General features: G+C 47.8%; 1 protein-coding gene and 1 non-coding gene across 2 annotated transcripts in view; both read right to left on the bottom strand.

Moving 5' to 3' along the window:
- The window catches only part of LOC115478513 (60S ribosomal protein L18a), a 36,209-nt gene that overhangs the window by 11,521 nt on the left and 129 nt on the right, over window positions 1–24,559 (bottom strand). Inside the window, exon 2 of the mRNA XM_030215903.1 lies at window positions 20,293–20,472. Coding sequence (XP_030071763.1) covers window positions 20,293–20,472 — 180 coding nt within the window. The remainder of the gene's footprint in view (window positions 1–20,292; window positions 20,473–24,559) is intronic.
- Window positions 18,633–18,762, bottom strand: LOC115479377. The gene has a single exon (XR_003943676.1). It is a non-coding gene; the product is annotated as a small nucleolar RNA SNORA68 (small nucleolar RNA).

The following is a 24,559-nucleotide window of genomic DNA, read 5'->3' as shown; positions in this document are numbered from 1 at the left end:
ACCGAACTTATTTAAGGAACTTTAATCCTTCCTTATTCTCCTACCACAAAGTTTCTGTCCCTTTGTGTTATGTTCTGTGTGTTTAACTAGAAAGTCTAATTGGAAAGCTTCTCAATAGCGAACATACTCTTGCATAGACTTTGAAAACAGATCCTAAGCATCCCAACATAACAACAACCACCTCCAAAAGACCATTATACCTCCGTGTCTTCACGTCCCTCCCTATACCTCCTATCCCCCCAACTCGCTCCCCAAATCCCTCCTCCCACTAACCCTACCCAAGAATAGTGGTTCCACATGTGTAGGCCTGACCTTTGCCCTTCTAGTCCAACCTACCCTCAAGTAATATATTTCTCTATCCCCAACCCCCTAACTTATCCCTGTGATGCCTGGTCCCCCCACCCAGCTGCCCTCAACGGCCCAGCGAAAATCTGTTCAAAATTTGACTCCGAGCTGCAGGAGAAACTCTAGTCAAATAAGCCCCCCAGAAACCTCTGCTACCTCTTCGGACACAAATGGGCACCCTCTGACTCCCATATCATGAGTTGATGTCATTTATTCCTCCATTACTATACAGAGGGGGGATGATCCTGAATCCAATGGTTAAGAATACATTTCTTTCCCAGAATACAAGCTTTGCCTAAAAATAACTTATCACCCAACTTTCCAGACCCCCACCAGCCTAATGCACAGAAAACCGTTTTTTCAAACGTGAGGGACACCCTACGTCCAAATACCAAACAGAATAATCCCGCTATAGCTGACCAAAATGCTCTTATGTATCTACACTGCCACAATCCACGATATAAAGAAGCCCCTATCGTTCCACATTTCCAACATTGTCCCGTATCCACTTCCCCCGCATGGCTAGCCTGCTGAGGGGAGAAGTATGCTCTATGCAGTGTACGAAACTGGCACTCTTGTAGTACTGCGCTATGCACCATTCATGGGCCCCCTTTGAGAGTTGCCAACAAGAGCTTTGCCTCAATTGATCTACCTACATCCCGCTCCCACCAGTCACCATTTGCAAACTCGTTGTTGATGAACGATTTCCCAATTCTTTACAAAACCAAGATACCGAAACCCGACTCTGTGCACCCCCCTCCAGGAACTCCCGCAGCTGCTGGCTGAAACCTGCTGACAGGCTGCCGGCTGGTAAAGCCCTCACATAATGCGATAGCTGAAGATAGGCCAGAACAACCGAAGGACCCCTCCCCTCCAGAGGAAAAAGTTCTTGGGCAGATTTCAGGATCCAATCCTCCCTAACTACATCTTCTAGCAATAGCACTCCTTTTGCTTTCAAGTTTTGCAGAATCCGGCTCTCACTACCTAGCAAGAACTCTGCGTTCCCCCCAATGGCAAAAATACTCTACTAGTGGGCTCCTGCCTCCACAAGACAAGTACTGAACGCCAAAGAGACCACAATGGCCTCAACAGTATGCTCCCCTGAGCCTCCCTGGGCAGGCGCCCACGAGGAGTATGGAGCAGATAATTCAAATGCCAAGGGTGAAAGTATGCTCTGAGTCCTCATCTGTGTATGTGTTAGTACCCAAGAGCCAGTCTCGCAGATGCCTCAATAGACAAGCCTGGTTGTACCTACCCATATCTGGGATATCCAATCCTCCTTGAGTCTGCAGACTCACTAAGAATCTCCACTGCTGTTTGGGGTCCCCCCCAAGCAAAAATTCAACAGCATTTTCCGTAAGGACTCCAAATCCCGACGCAAAATGCGAATAGGGCGAGACTGTAGCACATACAGCCACCTGGGGAAGATTATCATGCGAAAGAGCTGAATCCTGCCCATGAGGGTCAGGGGAAGTGTCGTCCAAAGAGCCAGTCTCTGCCTAGTATTCTCCAGTACTCTGGTAATGTTAAGGTCATATAGATGCTTGGGATTCATTGAAAGCTGTATACCCAAATATCTGAACGAGTCTTGGGCCCATCTCAATGGGAAGGAGTTACCCCAGAGTTACCAGACCTTCTCGGCACTGGCCTGTGCCTCTGACTTGGCTAGGTTAATCTTGAAGCCAGAGAAGTTACCATATCACTCCAAGCTTTCCAGTAGGTGGGGTAATGAGAACCCCAGATCCGAAATAAGCAGTAAAAGTTCATCTGCAAATGCTGCTGATTTGAAAGTCTGCTCTCCAATCTTCACTCCCCTAATCCCCACGTTACCTTGTATCTCCCTAAGTAAAGGGACCAAAGACAACACAAACGGGGACAAGGGCATCCCTGCCTGGTTCCCCTAGTAATTGGGAACCAGTCAGAGAACACCCCATTTGCAAACACTTGCGCCCTTGGATCCCTATACAATATTTGGACGGCCTGCTCAAAAACAAACAAAAAAAAAAACAACAAAATGCTGATACCATATACTCTCAGCACATTGAAGAGATATCCCCACTCCACCCGATCAAAAGCCTTTTCGGCATCAAAACTGATCAATACAGCGGGGATATCCTCCGAATGCACCCTTTCCAGCGCAGCCAAAATTCGCCTCATGTTCTTCGCCACCATTCTCCCACAGCCGAACCCTACCTGTGGCTCCAGGATCAGTGATGGCAACACCCTTACCAGCCTATTCGCCAGAATCTTGGCCATATATTTAGTTTCCGTGTTCAACAAGGATATAGGACGGTATGAATCCACCTGATCAAGCGGCTTAGGAATGACAATAATTTGGGCCGCGTTTATATGTCTGGGCAACTGTCCTTTCTGTACGAAGTCATTGAACACTTCCGCCAGTATTTGCCCCACTTCAAGATGTAAAAGCTTATAAAACTCATTATGCCACCCATTAGGCCCTGGCGCCTTTCCTAAAGGACTCTGACCAATCACCCACTCCACTTCCTCCGCCGTAATAGGTGAATTAAGCTCTGTCAAATTCTGAGCCATCACCTCTGGTAGATCAAGGCTCGACAAATAAACCTCCCCCTTCAGAGGCACTGACATCTGCAGCCCATAGAGATGACCAAAAAACTCCTTCAAAAGTGCATTAATCTTATCATCACTATGCACCAGGCTTCCTGCAGCATCTCGCAATGCGGCTATCTTGCCTGACCCCAAATTCCCATAGACCAACCTGGCCAAGAGTCTACCACTTTTGTTTGCGAATCTATACAGTTCGTATTTGTAATGTTCTTGAGACTTCACTACTCGCCTATGCAATAACTCGTTTAATGCCTGTTGGCCCTCCAACAACAATTTCCTTACTCCTACGGAGTGACTTCTCTCATATTGCTGACAAAGAGAGGTTACCCCTCTCTCCATGCGCAACACCTCGCGGTGCCAGGCCTTCCGCTGAAAACATATATCACCTCTCCCCGGAGAACTAGAACAGAGTCCCCCCTATGTTCCGCATTGCTGGTCTTGTACTCTTGCCATTTAGATTCTAGGAAGGGGGGGGGGGTCACGTGATGCTCTGAAGACGTGGTCCCGCGCTCTCCTGGGCCCAAGCTCCTTAATATTGGCTTAAATACTGAGGTTATTGGAAGATCGTGACTTAAGAGACATACCAACGAAAGACTAACACCCCATGGACAAATATTTAAACTCACCAGCAAGAACAATGGCGAGCAGAGGGGCGAAAAAAGAGAGACAAGCTGAAGAGGCCGGACAGCATGGCAGAGAGCTCGACGTCGGGTGGAAGTGCCCCGTTTACCACAGAACAATTACAGCAACTTACTGAGGTGATGGGAGCTGCATTGGATCCGAAATTAGAAAATCTGTATGCCCAGGTGTCGAACCTTAAGGCGCTCCTAACGGAGACAACTCACAGAACTGGGGAGCTCGAGAGAAGGGTATCAGAGGTGGAAGACCTGGCGGGCCCTGCTGCACAACGAGTTAAATCTATGGCTAGCACTTTGGAAGCGCTGTCGGCAAAACTCGACGACCTAGAGAATAGGTCACGATGAGGGAACCTAATGCTGGTAGGACTGCCAGAAACTGTGACGGTCCTAGAAAAAATGGCTGGCGGATGAGTTTGCCTTGTCCGATAACGCGGGAAAGCTCTGCCTTGAACGGGCCCACTGCATAGGTCATAAACAAGACGGAAGGCAGCTTCCACGGACGGTGATTATCAAAGTGCATAATTATGTGCACAAGGAAGAAATACTCAGGGTTTTGTCAAAAAAGAAACAAGCTCCGCTATGATGGACACCAGATATGCTGATCTACCCTGCAATTTTAAAGGTCCGGCATGAGGGCAGATGGAAACTGTTTGATGATGCCCAGCAGGCGAAAGCATTTGTGAACGAGCTGAAGGATAATGCACAGACTGGAGAGCAGGTCCCAGAGATCAGATAAGTCGCAACTAGAAAATAAGATGTAATGTGCTTGCTGTGTATGTATACAGGGGTATGCACAGTGATTTCGGTATTAGAATGACAGTTAATTTCTTGCTGGAGCAGGAGCCAGGGGATGCGGGAAGCCCTTTGTACCCATTTTGTTATAATGGGCCGGGTTAACTGGGGATGGGCTCAGGGGGGTGGGTGGGATGGGAAGTTTGGTTGGAGCGGGAGGAAAACAGTAGAGGGGGGAGGGTAGAGATACTAGGTGAGGCATTAGCGTGGAAGAGTAAACAGGGGAGGCAAGGAACTCAGGGGATGTTGATTTATGCTCAGGGAGATCAGCGGGCCAGTGAGTGGATTGAACTTGAACTATTAATGAGGTTCCCTGGGGGGGGGGGGGGGGGGGGGAGGCTGGGCCCCTTGGGGAAGACAGAAGGGATGGAGACATTTCAATTCGAAGGGCTAGACTGCAATGGCTAATCTGTTGGGGAAAAATATACGATTAATTTCATGGAATGTGGGCAGTATTACATCACCGGTAAAGCGGGCAAAGATACGGGGCACGCTGAAGAGACATGAGGCGGGAATTGCCTGTATTCAAGAAACAAGATTATCTTAGAAGAGAGTCAAAAATTGAAGAGACATTGGGTGGGAGAGGTTTTATGTTCCCCAACCTCAGGGAGACGAGGAGGGGTAGCTATATTACTCAATAAGACTGTTGCTGCGGGGGCTAAGCTTCTGTTCGCGGATAAAGAAGGTCATTATGTAGGGGTGCAGTTGAATCTGCAGGGACAGCTCAGATTGCGGGTGGCAGTGTACGCCCCACAGACTGGAGTGAAAACATTTTTTGCAGACCTCTTTGCACAGTGCCAACAGTATGGGACAGACCAAATAATAGTGGCTGGGGATATGAATCAGGTCCTGGACCCCAGCTAGATAGGACGGGGCGGCTCGTGGGTAAGGGGGCCCCTGAGCGTGGTGTGCTGGAGGCCTTTTGCGGAGGACTGGGTGTCATGGATCCCTGGAGAGTATTACATGAAGAGGAAGGTAAAATTATGTATCATACCTGATAATTTTCTTTCCATTAATCATAGCTGATCAATCCATAGACTGGTGGGTTGTGTCCATCTACCAGCAGGTGGAGATAGAGAGCAAACTTTTGCCTCCCTATATGTGGTCATGTGCTGCCGGAAACTCTACTACTACTATTTAGCATTTCTATATTAGCATTTCTATAGCGCTACGCAGCTCAGTATGTCGATATCAAAGCTCCATCCGCAGGACTCAGCACTTAGAGAATTACACCCACAAAGGGACACTCTGCCCAGCTCACCACCGCCGAAACGGGGGAGGGGAATTAACCCAACTCATCCCCACACAAGTGGGGGAGGGGAATCCGTCCAGCTCATCCCCGCGGAGCGGGGGAGGGACACCACCCCGCCGATGCGGGGGGATCTGGCTTATCCTGCAACCGCAACCGCGGGAGGAGCTGACTGACCCTAACACCGCCGAAGCGGGAGGGGTACAAAGCTGCCCTACAGCCGCACGAAGCGGGAGGGAGTGCCGGCAGAATTTAAGTCTCAATCCAGCCCCGTAAAACGGAGGGGAGAGGAATGCAGCAGCTCACTGTAACACAAACTCGTCTCAACTCTTGAAGAATCCAAGTGAAAAAACTTGAACACGAAGTCCTCCTGAAGTAACTGAAGACTAAACTTGAACCTAAAATTCAACCAGAATATAAACAGTACAGATATCTGGGAGGGGCTATGGATTGATCAGCTATGATTAATGGAAAGAAAATTATCAGGTATGATACATAATTTTACCTTCCATATCATCAAGCTGATCAATCCATAGACTGGTGGGATGTACCGAAGCAGTACTCACCCAGGGTGGGACATAGAAATCCCGGACCGCAACACTGAAGCTCCAAACCGGGCCTCCGCCCGAGCAGCCACAGTCAAGCGGTAATGCTTGAAGAATGTATGGGCCGAAGCCCAAGTTGCCGCCTTGCATATCTCTTCCAAGGAGACGGACCCGGCCTCTGCCATCGAGGCCGCCTGAGCTCTAGTGGAGTGAGCCTTCAGCTGGATAGGCGGCACCTTCCCCGTGGCCACATAAGCCGCTGCAATGGCTTCCTTGACCCATCTTGCCACTGTAGGCTTAGCAGCCTGCAGACCCTTACGAGGACCTGCAAACAGGACAAACAGATGATCCGATTTCCAGAAATCATTGGTCACTTCCAAGTATCTGATGATGACTCGTCTCACATCCAGATATTTAAGAGCAGAGTACTCCTCTGGGTAGTCCTCCCTACGAAAGGAAGGGAGACAGAGCTGCTGATTCACATGGAAGCGAGAAACAATCTTGGGCAGGAAGGAAGGCACTGTGCGAATAGTCACTCTTGCCTCAGTGAACTGCAGAAAAGGCTCTCGACATGAGAGCGCCTGGAGCTCAGAAACTCTTCTGGCTGAAGTGATAGCCACCAAAAAGACTGCTTTCAACGTCAGGTCTTTCAGAGATGCCCTCGACAAGGGTTCAAAAGGCGGCTTCTGTAATGCTCTTAGCACCAGATTGAGATTCCACGCAGGCACCACCGAGTGCAGAGGAGGGCGCAGGTGATTAACTCCCTTGAGAAAACGCACCACATCTGGCTGCGAAGCCAGGGAAGCACCCTTCAGGCGGCCCCTGAAGCAAGTCAGGGCCGCTACCTGGACTTTAAGGGAACTGAGCGACAGGCCTTTCTCCAGACCTTCTTGCAGGAATGCCAACACTGAAGAAATTGGAGCAGTGAATGGAGAAAATGAGCCTGCTTCACACCACGCTGCAAAGGTACGCCAAACCCTGGCGTAAGCAGTAGAAGTAGAGCGCTTCCTCGCTCTCAGCATAGTGGCGATGACCTTGTCTGAGAAGCCCTTCTTTCTCAGACGCTGCCGCTCAATAGCCAGGCCGTAAGACCAAAGGGGGAGGGATCCTCCATCACCACGGGACCCTGATGCAACAGGCCCTGCTCCACTGGCAGCCGCAGAGGATCGCCGACTGAGAGCCTGATCAAGTCCGCATACCAGGGACGTCTGGGCCAATCCGGACCCACCAGGATTATCCGGCCTGGATGCTTTGCCACCCGGTCTAGCACCCTGCCCAACATGGGCCAGGGCGGGAACACATAGAGAAGCTCTTGTGTCGGCCACTGTTGGAGAAGAGCATCTACTCCCAGGAATCGAGGGTCCCGTCCTCTGCTGAAAAAGCGCGGCACTTGGCAATTGGCCGATGACGCCATCAGATCTAGGCTCGGCTGACCCCAGCGCTTCGTGATGTCCAAGAACGCCTGAGCAGATAGCTGCCACTCTCCGGGCTCCAAGGTATGGCGACTGAGAAAGTCCGCCTTGACATTCATGACTCCGGCAATGTGGGCCGCTGACAGCTGTTCCAGGTTCGCTTCCGCCCACTGGCATAGATTCATGGCTTCCTTGGCTAGAGGGGCGCTCTTGGTACCTCCCTGGCGGTTGACATAGGCCACAGCCGTGGCATTGTCCGACAGGACCCGTACTGGCTTCAACGCCAGTACCGGGAGGAACTCCTAAAGCGCCAACCGAATGGCTCTGAGTTCCAGGAGGTTGATAGACCACTTTGCCTCTGCAGGAGACCAGAGCCCCTGCGCTGTCCTTCCCAAGCAGTGGGCTCCCCAGTCCGACAAAGAGGCGTCCGTCGTGACGACAATCCACTCCGGGGTCACCAGAGGCATTCCCGCAGACAACTTGTCTGTCTGCATCCACCAGCTCAGCGCCTTGCGCACTGCTGGGTCCAAGGGAAGGCGCACAGCATAATCCTCCGACATCGGAGTCCAGCGCTGCAGCAGAGAGTGTTGTAGTGGTCTCATATGAGCCCTGGCCCAGGGCACTACTTCCATCGTGGCCGTCATAGAGCCCAACAGCTGCACATAGTCCCAAGCCCGAAGAGGAGAGGCTACTAGGAACTGGTCCACACGAGCCTGAAGTTTGACAATCCGATTGTCTGGCAGGAACACTCTGCCCACTTGGGTGTCGAATCGAACTCCCAGATACTCCAGGGACTGAGTCGGGCGCAGCTGGCTTTTCTCCCAGTTGATGATCCACCCCAGGGAGCTCAAAAGAACAACCACCCGGTTCACAGCTTTGCCGCACTCTGCATAAGAGGGGGCTCGGATCAACCAGTCATCCAGATAAGGATGGACTTGTACTCCTTCCTTCCTCAGGAAGGCCGCGATGACCACCATGACTTTGGAGAAGGTCCGCGGAGCAGTAGCCAACCCGAACGGGAGGGCTCTGAACTGGAAGTGTCGGCCCAGGACTGCAAAACGCAGAAAGCGTTGATGGGGAGGCCAGATGGGAATATGCAAGTACGCTTCCTTGATGTCCAAGGATGCCAGGTACTCCCCTGCCTTCACTGCCGCTATAACAGAGCGGAGAGTCTCCATGCGAAAGTGCCGAACTTTCAAGGCCCGACTGACCCCTTTGAGGTCGAGGATAGGCCATACAGAACCTCCTTTCTTTGGTACCACAAAGAAATGGAGTAACGTCCCTTGCCAAGCTGATTTTCTGGCACCGGAACGACCGCACCCAGGCGGATCAGATTGTCCAAGGTCTGCTGCACTGCCACAGCTTTGACCGGAGACTTGCAGGGAGAGAGTACAAACCCGTCTCTTAAGGGTCGGCAGAACTCTAGCTTGTAGCCGTCTTTGATGACTTCCAGCACCCAAGCGTCTGAAGTTATTGTGGTCCACTCGCCCAGAAACGAGGACAGCCGTCCTCCAATCTGCACTGGGGTGTGGACCAAGGCCCCGTCATTGGGTACGAGACCCTGGGGGAGGACCGGAGGGAGCACCTCCGGGACGGCGGTCTCTGCGAAAGGAATGCTGCTTGGGGGAGAAGTTCCTCTTGAAGGAAGAGGAGGCAGAAGAGCCCGACCTGCCCGGGCGGTACCGACGGGCTTCCTGAAACCGTCCTCTGGAGGTACCGGGACGAGTACTAGCCCGAGCCCTGACCTCTGGTAACTTCTTGCCCTTAGACGTGCCGAGATCGGTCACGATTTTGTCCAGCTCGACCCCAAAGAGCAGCTTGCCTTTAAAAGGCAATTTCGCTAGGCGGGATTTAGAGGCGTGGTCAGCAGACCAATGCTTCAGCCAAAGCCACCGCCGCGCAGAGATTGTCTGAGCCATGCCTTTAGCTGAGGCCCTCAAGACATCATACAGCAAGTCTGCCAAATAGGCTAAGCCCGATTCCAGGGCCGGCCAATCAGCCCTCAAGGAATGATCCGAGGGGGAAGCCCGCTGCACCAAAGTCAGGCACGCCCTGGCCACATAGGAGCCACAAACTGAGGCCTGCAAACTTAAAGCAGCCGCCTCAAAGGACGACCTTAAGGCCGCCTCCAATCTTCTGTCTTGGGCGTCCTTTAGGGCCGTGCCACCTTCCACCGGCAACGCCGTTTTCTTAGTCACCGCAGTGATTAAAGAATCCACGGTAGGCCAAAGATAGGCCTCACGTTCACTTTCAGGCAAAGGATAGAGGCGGGACATAGCCCTAGCCACTTTAAGGCTCGCTTCCGGGATATCCCATTGAGCCGAAATTAAGGTGTGCATGGCATCATGCACGTGGAAGGTTCTAGGCGGGCGCTTCGTCCCCAGCATAATGGCAGAGCCAACAGGGGCTGAGGGAGAGACGTCCTCCGGAGAGGAAATCTTCAAAATGCCCATGGCCTGCACTAACAGGTTGGGCAAATCCTCTGAGCTAAAGAGCTGCGCTGCAGAGGGGTCATCCGCTCCATCCGAGCGGGGATCCGTCTCCTCCAAGGAATCCGCAAAGGACCGTTGGGAGAACTCAGATACGCTGCCCTCATCTACATCGGAGGAGACAAAGTCCTCCAAGGCCTGGGAAACAACCCGAGGGTGTTTACCTCCGGGGGCCTCAACCTCTTTACCAGACGAGGGAGCAGGGGCAGCGTTTTGCATAAGGAAGGCCTGATGCAGTGGCAAAACAAACTCGGGGGAGAAACCCCCCAGACTGTGCACTTCCGCAGCCTGGGCCACAGCCCTAGACGCACCCTCAACCGGCGCTCGCAAGAGCGGGGGAGAGACATGCTGCGCGTCCAAGATGGCGTCCGGCGCGACACTCCGCGAAGGAGCCGCGCGGGAAGAACGGCGCTTAAGTTTAGCCGCTTCTGTGCCGTCGCCCAAATTAAGGGCGTTCATGGCATCAATGTCTCCAACCTCAAGGGCGGCCCAAGAAGAAGCCGTCCGAGCCGCGTGGCCGACCAAGATGGCAGAGGCGAGCCGCGGGGGATGGGCGTTTATGGCGGTAAAACCCGCCACACCGGAGGAAGGACCAGGACACTCATCGGTCACGAAACTGTCACCCAACAAGGGCGAATCAGACTTTAAGACCCCCGCATCCCCTCTGGAAGCGCACACGCGATCCGGGGAGCGACTCTTTGCGCCCTCGCCCTCCGACGCCATGGGCCACGTGGAGACCAATCGGGGAACCCCCTGCCCGCTATAAAAGGTAAAAATTACCTGCTGTCCGCTCCGAGCTGTAACGACCTGGTGTCCCAGTGAGTAGCTGCAATAAACGTTTAAATAAACGTCGAAATAAACGCCTTTAAGGACGTTCAAAATTTTTTTTTTTTTTTAAACGGAGCCAGCGGGAGGGGAGAGAAAAGGAGGGACCTGGCGCCACCAGGTTTGCACTTGCTCAAGAAGAGCCCTCAACCCCAGGCACTCAACAAAACCTAAAAATTAGGCTTGGAGGCCTAGCCAGAGCTGCTGCTGTGTGTGACCACCACCTGCTGAGATAGAGAACATACTGAGGAGTTTCCGGCAGCACATGACCACATATAGGGAGGCAAAAGTTTGCTCTCTATCTCCACCTGCTGGTAGATGGACACAACCCACCAGTCTATGGATTGATCAGCTTGATGATATGGAACGTGATTTTACGCATACATCGAGGGCTCACGGGACCCAGTCAAGGCTTGATTATATTCTTGTATCGCAAGGGCTGCTCACATAGGCAGTAGAGGCGACAATTGGTCCTGAGGAGATCTCAGACCATGCCATGATCTGGGTAGATTTTGAACCTCAGCCTTATTATCAAGGGTCGGGAGGCTGGAGATTCCCGGCGTACCTTTACTCCTCACCCGAATTTGCCAAATAGCTTGCTCAGAAATGGAAGGATTTTGCAATGACAAAAGCACAACATGTAGATCACTCAGGACATTTTTGGTCCACTGCAAAAGCTGTCATCAGGGGAGAGATGATCGCATACGTCAGCCGGCGGAATCGCCAGATAGCACAGAAGGTGGTGGAGTTGGAGAGGAGGGTGAAGAAAGCCAGACGGAAATACACAGAGAACCCCACTCAGATCCTGTTTGAGTCTCTGATAGCTGCAAGGACAGAGTTAAATAGTTTGCTACAAGAAAGGCACGGGCAGGCGATGGTGGTACGTAAATGTAACTTGAATAGGTTCGGGGATAGACCAGGGGGTATGCTGGCACGGCTCATTAAAGGGGCTCGTAAACCGCATGTGGTAATGAAACTTCGTGGTGCAGCGGGAACCAGTACCTCGAACCCAGAGCATATAACAAAAATTTTCAAAGCGCAGTTTGAGGCTCTTTATGCAGGACGGAGAGTAGAATCCGATATGAGCACTCAGATCAGTGAATATTTGAATCAATCTAATATGCCACAGTTACAGATGGTCAGGTAGAATCCCTGGATTCTCCTTTAAGTGCAAAGGGAGGTGCTGGCGGCAATACAGGCGCTGAAACAACACTCAGCGCCAGACGGGTTTTCGGGGGAATTTTTTAAGATTCTAAAGGAACAGCTAGTGAGGCCCCTGTTGGGACTATATGAAGAGGCAATTGAGAGGAGTCCGTTCCCCAGATATGCAAATGAAGCACTGATTAGTTTGCTCCCCAAACCAGGAACAGATCAGACAGACCCAGCAGCGTATATAGACCCATTTCTCTTATAAATGTAGACATTAAGATTTTGTCGCGGGTCCTGGCAGAGGATGGCGCAGGTGTTGCCTTCAGTAATTGGAGAACAAGTCCTCTCCTGGTTCTCCTCCTATCTCTCCCACCGCACCTTCAAAGTTCACTCTCATGGATCTTCCTCCACCCCCATCCCCTTATCTGTTGGTGTTCCCCAGGGATCGGTCCTTGGACCCCTTCTCTTCTCAATCTACACCTCTTCCCTGGGCTCCCTGATCTCATCTCATGGTTTCCAGTATCATCTCTATGCTGATGACACCCAACTGTATCTCTCCACACCAGACATCACCGCGGAGACCCAGGCAAAGGTATCGGCCTGCTTATCCGACATTGCTGCCTGGATGTCCAACCGCCACCTGAAACTGAACATGTCCAAGACCGAGCTTATCGTCTTTCCACCAAAACCCACTTCTCCTCTTCCTCCACTTTCTATCTCAGTTGATAACACCCTCATCCTCCCCGTCTCATCTGCCCGCAACCTCGGAGTCATCTTTGACTCCTCTCTTTCCTTCTCTGCGCATATCCAGCAGATAGCCAAGACCTGTCGCTTCTTCCTCTTTAACATCAGCAAAATTCGCCCTTTCCTCTCTGAACACACCACCCGAACTCTCGTCCACGCTCTCATTACCTCTCGCCTGGACTACTGCAACTTACTCCTCACCGGCCTCCCACTTAGCCATCTATCCCCCCTTCAGTCTGTTCAGAACTCTGCTGCACGTCTCATATTCCGCCAGAACCGATATACTCATATCACCCCTCTCCTCAGGTCACTTCACTGGCTTCCGATCAGATACCGCATTCAATTCAAGCTTCTCCTTCTTACCTACAAATGCACTCAGTCTGCTGCCCCTCACTACCTCTCTACCCTCATCTCCCCTTACGTTCCCGCCCGTAACCTCCGTTCACAGGATAAATCCCTCCTCTCAGTACCCTTCTCCACCACCGCCAACTCCAGGCTCCGCTCATTCTGCCTCGCCTCACCCTATGCTTGGAACAACCTTCCTGAACCCTTACGCCAAGCCCCCTCCCTGCCCATCTTCAAGTCTTTGCTTAAAGCCCACCTCTTCAATGCTGCGTTCGGCACCTAACCCTTACCGTTCAGTGAATCCAGACTGCCCCAATTTGACTGCCCCGATCGGACCGACCGTTCACTTGTCTATTAGATTGTAAGCTCTTTGAGCAGGGACTGTCTCTCTTTGTTAAATTGTACAGCGCTGCGTAACCCTAGTAGCGCTCTAGAAATGTTAAGTAGTAGTAGTAGTAGTAGTAAGTAGGTTTCGTCCGGGCGCCACTCAGTATTAAACGTGAGAAAGTTAATCGCGGCAATGACAGAGCCGCCTGTGAAGACGCCTGGGGGTCTGGTGATTAGCCTAGACGCAGATCGTGCCTTTGACAGGGTATTATGGTCATTTATGTTTGAGGTAATTAAATGGGTTGGAATTCAAGGGTGGTTTCTGCAGGCAATTACAACGCTATATGCGGACCCACGGGCGAGACTTCTGATGAACAGGGTAAGAACCGCAGAATTCTTGATAGAAAAGGGCACGAAGCAGGGCTGTCCCCTCTCCGCTGTTTTTTGTTATCTCACTGGAACCCTTACTGTGTTCTATCAGGAATAATCCGCAAATTAAGGGGATGAAGGCGGGTAAGGAAGCAGTGAAGCTCCTGGCCTACGCGGACGATCTACTGCTCTTGGTGGATGATCTGCGAGCCTCGGTGACATGCTTGTAGGGGGAGATTAAAAGATATGGGAGCATATCGGGATTTAGCCTAAACCTTTCAAAATCTCTAGCACTCCCTATATTAGACATAACTAGACAGGAGTGGGTAGGTCCCTTCCCTTTTAGCTGGGCAGACTGGCAGCTGAAATATCTAGGGGTGGTAGTTCCAGTCCATATGCCTATATTGTACAAGGAAAATGTAATGCCATTGTTAGCAGAAACTAAGTGCTTGTTGGAAATTTGGGGTTCGTGTCCTCTCTCTTTGGCGAGGCATATTGCTTTATATAATATGATGATAGCCCCTAAGTGGCTGTACAAGTTCCAGATGCTGCCGTTGCACCTGCGGGGGAGAGAGGAGAGGAAATTAAAAGCAATATTACGAAAGTTTTTGTGGAGAAATAGGCGACCTCGAATAGCATTAGACGTGTTATATAAACCCAAAGCACATGGGGGCATGGGGCTACTTAATGTTCGATATCTGACGATCTCCTGTACCATGCGGCATGTCAGAGACTGGCTGGCAGGGAGCCAGCAGTTCACAAATACGCATCTAGAGGCCTCCATGACACCGGAGGTAAACCTGAGCTATCTACTTCATACCACCAAAAAGAGACCTGTAGATACTTCACCATTTAACTGTTTTGTGCATTTGGCACGAGCAATGTGGAGATGGTTGTGTCGCAGGCATGGGTTTTCTGCAGCAGCAACTCCCTTCATCTCTGAGTTTGAACCCAGACTTTCCAGACGGCACCTCCGTGAAGGCATTTGTATGCTGGAAACGGAAAGGAATATACTACCTTTATCAGCTGTTAGATGAGGAAGGACAGATCAAATCCTTTGGGGAATTACAGAGGGAGTATGGACTTCCTGACTGTGACTTTTATGCACATGCCCAGGTGAAGCACTATGCCCATGCGCTAGGAGCATTTAATCTTAGTGAAGATGTAGAAGACATTCTTTCTACAATGCTCACGTTAGGATCTAAGAATGTTGTGCCATTGCGTTTTCATCATAGATCTCTCCTAGATTCAACAGAGGACATTGATTACATAAAAACTGCAAGAGACTGGACACAGGATCTGGGGTCTGACTTTACGGCTGAGATGCTGCAGAATTTTCTACTTGCTATTCAACATAGGTCCCCTTTTATCAGGCAATGGGAGCAACATTATAAGTTTGTGTTGCGAGCTTACATGGCACCTGCTAGAGCGTTGAGAGCGGGCTTTGGAACGGGAGCTTGCCCTAAATGTGGAGCAGCTGTGGCAACGCTGGGGCATATGTTCTGGCTTTGCCCGCACATCCATAAGTTTTGGTCACAGATCTTAACAGAGATGAGTTTATGCTGGAAACGAAAAAGTGATTACTCATCCATTGATCTTATTTGACATTTATACCCTGGCAAAACCCACCCCTGCAGGCCTAGTAGGCTTCCTTCAGCGAGTAACTGTGGTTGGGAAAAAAGTGATTCTGCTTCAATGGAGAGAAGCACAAGCACCCACAAGAGAACTGTGGAGGTCTAAAATGACAGAACTTCTGAATTCAGAACTATGTGGGATTGTTATCTCAGCCCGCAGGGCCAGTGACACTTACATTTCCAAGAGTTTGGGAGATATATTGGAATACACTTCAACCCCCCACAAAACGACAGATATTGTATAAGTTAACCAGAGCACAAAAACATTTAGTGTCGCCTTCCACTCTATGAGCTGGCTGCCTTTCATATGTATCTTTTAGGGGTAGGGGGGAAAGAGGGGACAGAAGAGGGAACAAGGGAGGGATAGGAGAGGGAGACATAGATGTTAAGTTCCTAGGATTGTGAATTAGGATAAAGGTTGTTAATGTGAAGGTAAACGGAGGAAGCGGAAAAATGTTTCTAAAAATTTTGCTAAAGTTTATTGCTAGATATGCTAAGGACTTTTGAGACATGTGACTGTACTTTATTTCCTAATAAAAATGATTTAAACATAGATCCTAGGAAGGACTGGAAGCGAGCATCCTTGTACAGAATTTAAAACCTCTTTTTTTTTTCTGGTGACTTTGTTACCTTTTTCCAGAGAAGTTTACTTGGGTATTCTTGGCTAGGTCTCATACTGTAGCTCTCTTTGAAACATGCCATTATGAACTGGGGGCCCTCCCCTTCGTAAGAGCTGGCTGCTTAAAAGTATTTACCCTCCTGCACGCAGGAACGCTGCTTTCGTCTGCCTTTTTTTTCGATTCTGTTTCAGCTGTTCCTGTGGTCCCGCAGGAACAGCTGAAACACAAGCGAAAGAAAAAGCTGTCGGAAGCGGCATCCCTGCGTGCAGGAGGTAAAAACTTTTAAGCAGACAGCTCTTTCTAAGGAGAGGGCCAGACAGGTGGGGAGTGGGACGGGGGTCCTGAAACTACAAAGGGGGGGGGGGGGGGGGGAATCCACTGGAAGGGGAGGGGCGGGTATTGGAACTGGAAGGGGAGGGGGGTCCTGGAACTCGGATTGGGGGGAGGCGGAGCGGGAAGGGAGGAAGGAGGGGTGGAAGGGGGAGGGGGGTCTGTAAACTCTAGGTCTCATACACTCTCGGTCTCACAAAGAGTGTGTATCGCACACACTCTCACACTCGCTGTCTCTCACACACACTGTATCTGTGTGAAACACAATCTCTCTCTCACACACACACACTGTATCCGTAAACGAATCTTTTCCGGAGAGGGGAAGGCGGTAGAACGAGAGGACATGAAATGAGATTGAAGGGGGGCAGACTCAGGAAAGATGTCAGGAAGTATTTTTTCACGGAGAGGGTGGTAGACGCTTGGAATGCCCTCCCGCGGGAGGTGGTGGAGATGAAAACGGTAACGGAGTTCAAACATGCGTGGGATATGCATAGAGGAATCCTGTGCAGAAGGAATGGATCCTCAGAAGCTTAGCTGAAATTGGGTGGCGGAGCAGGTGGGGGGAAGAGGGGGGTGGTGGTTGGGAGGCGAGGATAGGGGAGGGCAGACTTATACGGTCTGTACCAGAGCCGGTGATGGGAGGCGGGACATACTGCTGGGCAGACTTATATGGTCTGTGCCCTGAAAAGGACAGGTACAAATTCAAGGTAAGGTATACACATATGAGTTTGTCTTGGGCAGACTGGATGGACCATGCAGGTCTTTTTCTGCCGTCATCTACTATGTTACACACACTGTATCTGTGTGAAACACAATCTCTCTCACACACACTGTATCTGTGTGAAACACAATCTCTCTCACACTCACTGTGTCTCACATACGCACTCGCACACACTGTCATTGTCACACACTCACTCTCTCTCTGTCACACACACACATGCTCGCAGTCACTCTCTCACACACACACTCTCTAAAACATACACACTCCAAGGAAAACCTTGCTAGCGCCCGTTTCATTTGTGTCAGGGCCTTTTTTTACTAGTATATAAATAAAATAACCCACTAAAGGTCAGTTACACCTGAGCTGGAAGCCCAATATGAACAAGCAGCTGCAGGTTCAAATAAACCTCCCTTTAAAAACCTTCACCAATTAACCTGGCTCTCTGAGCTCTATTAAGACTTCACCAACAGGAATATTATTTAAAGGAAATATTGTAAGCAATTATTAGACCGAGACTCTTTCCACATTTTTGTTGGCAAAACTCGATACCCTTCTGAAGCCTTTTCCTTCACATTTGACCTTTCATCCAGCTAATCCTTTTTTTTTTTTTTTGTTACATTTGTACCCCGCGCTTTCCCACTCATGGCAGGCTCAATGCGGCAGGCAATGGAGGGGTAAGTGACCTGCCCAGAGTCACAAGGAGCTGCCTGTGCCGGGAATCGAACTCAGTTCCCCAGGACCAAAGTCCACCACCCTAACCACTAGGCCACTCCTCTTTTCAAACACAATCTTTCCACTCTCTCGAATTAGGCCTACTTCCCACACTTCTATCAATCATTATCTCAGTTTAACCACTGGATAATTCCCTGATTTATGGAAAACAATCACAGTACATCCCACCCTGAAGAAGCCCAACTCTGATCCAACTCCTGTATCAAACCTCCCCGTCAATCTGGTTTCCAGACTCATCACAACATGGAAACCATTATGACATCTTCGCTAAGCAAACTACATTCTTATTTTGTTCTGAGATAAGAAAGCTCACATCCTTTGTTTCAGGTGCTTACCCTTACTTCTCTCTCTCAAAAGCGAGAATTTGAATGTGGTGTTCCCCAGGGCTCAAACCTTTTCCCACATTTGTTCCCAAGTCCTCTGGCAGCTCTTATTTAAACGTTTAGCATCTCATCTTATCTCTATGCAAACAACATTCTTCTCATTTTCCCTATAAATTCATCTCTCTTAATTGCCCCATTACAGACCTGTCTCAGTGCAGTAGCAAACTGGCTCTCTGAACAACAACTTGTTCTTAATAAGGATAAAACTATCATAAACTATAGTTACCTGCAAGTTTCTTAAAGTCATTAAACAAACAAACAAACAAAAGCATTCCTACAAAAAATAAAGCATATTTCACAAATGGGTCTAACTGAATAATCCTGAATACTTTGTCGAGTAGACAACCTTTAGACTGTTAAAGAAGATATGGAACCACATTCATAGAATTTATTACAAGAGTGTTGGACCATCTACTTCACTTTTATGAGCACTTCAGCTCATGAAAGGCGACAAGGTACAGTTAATATATGCACACCAGACAAGCACATTACAAAATTAATAATGTTCTTTGGGTTTTGTGTGCAATTTCACATTTAAATAACATATGACAACTGGTAACATTACTCTAAGACACAGAGGCTAACTTACTCCGATTTAATACAAATAGACAAAAATATATAGTCCAGGGGTTCTCAACCCAGTCCTTGGGACACACCAATCTAGTCTGGTTTACAAGATACAATGAATATGCATGAGAAATTTGCATGTACTGTCTCCACTGTATGCAAATCTCTTTCACACATATTCATTGCAAGTATTCTGAAAATCTTACTGGCTTGGTGTCCCAAGTACTGGGTTGAGAACATAACTGGCAAGGGTTACACAATCAAAACCAATCTCAGCATTTTGAGAAGGATCATTATGTAATTTGTTTTCTTGGTAGCTTCAGTAATCGTACCATATAATTTATTAGTCTAGTACGCGTTTATTTTTTGAAATACAGCTTATTAATTTTCAGTAGACTTGCAGTACTTGTATGTGAAGGCTGAAGAAAAATAGTTAGATTCAGTCAGGCTATTTTAAACAAAAGGAAAAAAGAACAAATTTGTCAGGGTGGGATAACAATACTCTGGGTTCTTTGGTGGAAATATTCCTTTAAAAGATCTGCACTTTAGATTAAATTTGAAACAACATTTTCAATACCTTTTTAAATGATGTAAACAGTATTTTGTTTTAGATCCAGTTGGTACAAAGCTCTTGATCACTAGAAGTGGGTTTGAGAAGTTTCTAGTTTCACATCCACTTGGTATGTATATGCAAACGTATAATCTGACTTTGAATTGTGCTGTTTGGTGCTCTTATGTATGCAATTACACAAAAAGAACATGCGCTATTTATAATTTTATTAACACCATTACATAGATTTTTTAATAGGCATGTTATGAATATAGTATTTTACTTATTTGGATATTCTGAACATGTAAGTTACACCTGCTCTAGAAAAACTGCACAAGTTTCAAGTCAGCTTACCAAATGTTGGTACTTATGTTTTGATTTTTGTTTGTAGAAGACCCTGCTTTTCTGACAGCATTTAAAAAGTGTATGCCCCTATTAAGCCTTTATGCTCTATGGCGGAAAGGCCAATATGTATTCCCCTACCTGCTGAAGTGTACCTCCAGAATCCAACATATTCCTATATGCCCCCAAGGTTATGGAATTCGTGCACGAAAGATGTTCTGGGCTACGTTAAGTGGATTTTAGAAAAACACAGTGTAAGATTTATTTTGCCAAGCATATGGCTAACGGGAGATCAGAAATCTGTGATGCGAGGTTGGTGGGTGGAAGGAAGTTTTCATATTTCTGTAACATATTAGGAATGGAGTGCAATATCCCTGTAGTGGGGGTTAATAGTGTATGGGAGGCTTTTTTAGGAACAGATGCAAGATTTAAATTTTGTCGTTTACTGATGGTAGTTTCAGGTGGGTCTTGATGTTGCATGGTGTGATGGTATGGATGCTTCTAGGAAATTTCATGGATTAGTTGTTCATTACTGTCTGTAAGCTGCCCAGACAGTATGTTAGAAAGGCAATATAAATGTGATAAACATCCACAGTACCTGTCCACAGTATATGATCTCTCCTGAAGACTTCTTCATCTTCTTAAGTTGAGAAACAAAGTACCAGAAACGGGATTTGGCAACCACATGATTAGGTGCAAAGATTCGCATACGATAGAGAGGCGGTGTTGGGCATTTAGGCGTGGGCAGGGAGCGCCCAACAACCTTATACTCCCTCAACTAGGAAAAAAAAAACCAAAACATATATAACAGTTCATTTACTTCATATAAGTGAAGGCATATTTTCAAAGCACTTAGACTTACAAAGTTACATAGAAGGGCATTTTGCTAAAATTGTCCAAAACTCAAGTGAGGAATATAGCCATTTTGAAAACAGAAATTTTTTTTTCAAAAATGGCTATTTGGTAGATATTTTTGTGCTCTGTGTATTTATCTTTTTAGTCCATTCTCGTGGGGGGGAGGGGGGGGGGGAAAGAGGTCCAAGTTGAACAACACACAAAATCAAGCCATTGGAATGTAGGAGGAGCTAGCATTCATGGTAACTGGTCACACAGACATCCCAGGAGAGCAACAGAGCACCCTAGGGGCCTAGGGGGCACTGCTGTGGACTTCAAATAAATGCTCCCAGGTACACAGGTCACCAGTGCTCCCTTATATTGTCTGCTGAGCCCTCCAAAACCCAGTACCCCTAACTGTACACCACTACAATAGCCCTTATGGGTGAAGGGGCACCTATATGTGGTTACAGTGGGCTTCTGGTGCGTTCTGGAGGGCTCACAGTTTCCACAAGTGTAACAAGGTGGGGGGGGGGGGGGGTATGGGCCTGGGTCCACCTGTCTGTAGTGCACTGCACCCACCACTAAACTACTCCGGACCTGCATGCCTCTCTAATGTACCCAAGTAATCTGAGGCTGGCAAGTAATGTTTTTAGTCACATTTTGGGGGGAATGGGAAGGGATTAATGACCACTGGGGGAGTAAGGGGATATCATCCCCGATTCCCTCCAGTGGAATCTGGTCATTAGGGCACTTTTTCGTGGCTTATTCGTTAAGACGAGTCTAGACCAGTGGGGCTCGTAGCTTGTTCACCACCTGGGGTGGGTCGCTGCTGCACCCCCCCCAACGTGTCACCTCCCCAAGGTGCACCCCCCCCCAAAGTGCACCAACTGATCTTTCCTCCCAAGTAACATAGTAAATAACGGCAGATAAAGACCTGTATGGTCCATCCAGTCTACCCAACAAGATAAACTCATTTTACATGGTATGTGATACGTTTGTCACATGGTGTTTGCTGATCGGTTGGCTGTTCTTTTGTTCTCTCTGTGGATTAACTTGCATACATAAAGGAATTCAAGCCTATCAGCTTCTTCTCAGAGAAAGTTGATTGTGACCCCTGAGGCAGGTGGTTTGGCGCCGAAAAACGGACCGTGTCGGGTCCTTGATATTGATATGAATATTCTGAATAAACTGGGTTTTTGAGATTATCTCCCTATTGGTTTGCGCATTTGTCAGCCTCTACTTTTGCTGTTTTGTTTTGATGCGATACTTTATACCAGAGTGATTTGTCCTTGCCATTCTCGGGGCACCGACTGTAGAAGTCTGCCCAGCACTGCCACTGTTCTGAAGCTAACGTCGAAACCCCTTAAAATTTACACTCCAGCCCATCCATATCTATTCAGTCACGATCAGGGCGTAGACCGTAGAAGTCTGCCCAGCACCGGTTTTGCTTCCCAATTACCGACGTTGCCACCTAATCTCCGCTAAGATTCCGTGGAGCCATTCCTTCTAAACAGGATTCCTTTGTGGTTATCCCATGCATATTTGAATTCCATTACCGTTTTCATCTTCACCACTTCCCGCGGGAGGGCACTCCACATATCCACCACCCTTGAACCTGGTGATGCTAATTATATAGCAAGAGTGAGTGTACCTGTTGATTTTGTGATCTTGAAGGAAGGTGTGTTTCCTTTGAGCCTTTATTGGTTTTCCTGTCTCTGCTCCGCGCAGGTTAGAGTTCTCTTAGCCCCTTGTGGGTTTTTATTGTCTTTTTGCTGGTTTGTCCTAATCTTGGTAAAACAGAAAATATGACAGTAGCTAAGGGTTCTTTGATCTGCTGGTACACTGCATACAGACCCCAGCAGATCTCTATTTTTTTTCTCATTACTTTACAGCTCTGTGCTTATGTTATGCTTTAGGGTGCCACCGTTCCTGAATAGGAAATCATGCAATAACTTAAAATGCTTTGAGCTATTTATGGTGCTTTAACTTGGAGAATGAAAGAGTGAACCTTTGTGGTAAATGACTACTTAGTTGTATTAACACCTTTGATAATAATTAGATTTTTACTTCATTTTTGTATGTATACAAAAACCACAAAGATAATTGTGTGGGAGAGTTTATTTTGTTTTTTTGCTTATGTTCTTATGCAGTTAGACAGTAAGATACAGATAATTTTAGTTAGTGTTGCATTTTGAACATAAAATGAAAGGTACAAATAATACATGTACAACTACTTCAGTTATCACGGAATGATTTTAAATGAAATGTTATGAATAGTGGGAATAACTTTTTTTTTATATATAAGGGAGTGCGCAGAGCAAGTGCACGACCATCGACTCTACCAGTCCACTGCCATGGAACAGGAAATAATGTTAGAAGGGGCAGGGGACCGGCAGAGCCGACAGCTGCGCGCCTGCTCCGCCCACCCCCTTGCTGCCTGCACACGGGGTGTACCACACCCACCCCTTGCCCTTAGTATGCTACTGGTCTAGACCAAAACATCCAACTTATAGCCCTGGATGTTTTTGTACATTCCATTATAGCAGAAAAACGTCCAAGTGTTAGGAACACTGAGATCCCGCCCTTGTGATTTGAACGCACTTCTGATGGACTTCATAGAAAAAAAGAGTCTCAAAACTGGTTTTGAAAATACCAATTTAGACTTTCTCTTTTAAAATGACCCCATAGTAACCTATGGAACTTTGTAAGTCTAAGTACTTTGAAAATGAGCCACAATCTTTACTTACTATGTTCATTTCAAAGAGAGCTGATCAATTTAACCACCAAGGTTTAAAGTAATCTGTATTGATAAAAAAAAAAAAAAAAGTTCTATACACTTATAAAATTATATTCCCACTATTCATAACATTTCATTTAAAATTGCTCCATGTAAGCCGCATTGAGCCTGCCATGAGTGGGAAAGTGCGGGGTACAAATGTAACAAAACAAAACAACAACAAAAAATCATTCCATGAATTAGTTGTACATGTAGTGTTTGTACCTTTCATGTTACATTCAAAATGCAACACTACACTAAAATTATCTGTATCTTACTGTCTACCTGCACAAGAACATAAGCAAAAAAACAAAATAAACTCTCCCACAATTATCTTTCTGGTTTTTATATACATACAAAAATGAAGTACAAATCTAATTATTATCCAAGGTGTTACTACAACTAAATGTAGTCAATAAAGGTTCACTCTTTCATTCTCCAAGTTAAAGCACCATAAAGCACTCTAAACATTTTAAGTTATTGAATGATTTCCTATTCAGGAACGGTGGCACCCTAAAACATAGAATAAGCACAGAGCTGTAAAGTAACGAGAAAAAAAATAGAGATTTGCTGGGGTCTACGTATGCAGTGTATCAGCAGATCAAAGAACCCTTAGCTACCGTCATATTTTCTGATTTACCAAGATTAGGACAAACCAGCAAAAAGACAACCCCCCCCCCCCCCCCCCAAAAAAAAAAAAAAAAACTAAGAAAACTCTCTAACCTACGCGGAGCAGTCAGGAAACCCAATAAATGTTCAAACGAAACACCTTCAAGATCACAAAATCAACAGGTACACTCACTCTTGCTATATAATTAGCATCACCAGGTTCGACGTTCACACATTCTCGTACATGTTTTCTCATCTGGATCCAGCCAAAAGACGTTCCCAAACAGCAAAAGGAGTAGCTGACGTTGGGCACTTAACAAATCAGCTGCCATGCGCTTCACAGGCTTCTACAGCCAGAAAAATTGCAGGTCACTGTAACTAAAGACACAGCAGCCTACAACCATCTACTAATCCTCAATATCCTGGGATAACTACTAAATAAAACTCAGCCCTGGCTTTCGCTTCAGCTGCCGCATGGTGCGGCGCCATCATATCCGCCATGTTGGTCCCCGAAAAACCTCCACAAACACAAAAACCGTTTAAGCCGCATCGGACTACTCATGCTCAGCAGCTCACAAGTTCCATTTAGCTCTCGAGCTTTCTTTAGCCCCAAAGGACTCACAACATCAGTCAAACACAACGC

The sequence above is a fragment of the Microcaecilia unicolor genome, chromosome 10 (genome assembly GCF_901765095.1).
Source record: "Microcaecilia unicolor chromosome 10, aMicUni1.1, whole genome shotgun sequence".
NCBI lineage: Eukaryota > Metazoa > Chordata > Amphibia > Gymnophiona > Siphonopidae > Microcaecilia > Microcaecilia unicolor.
This window is presented reverse-complemented; position numbering and strand designations above follow the sequence as displayed.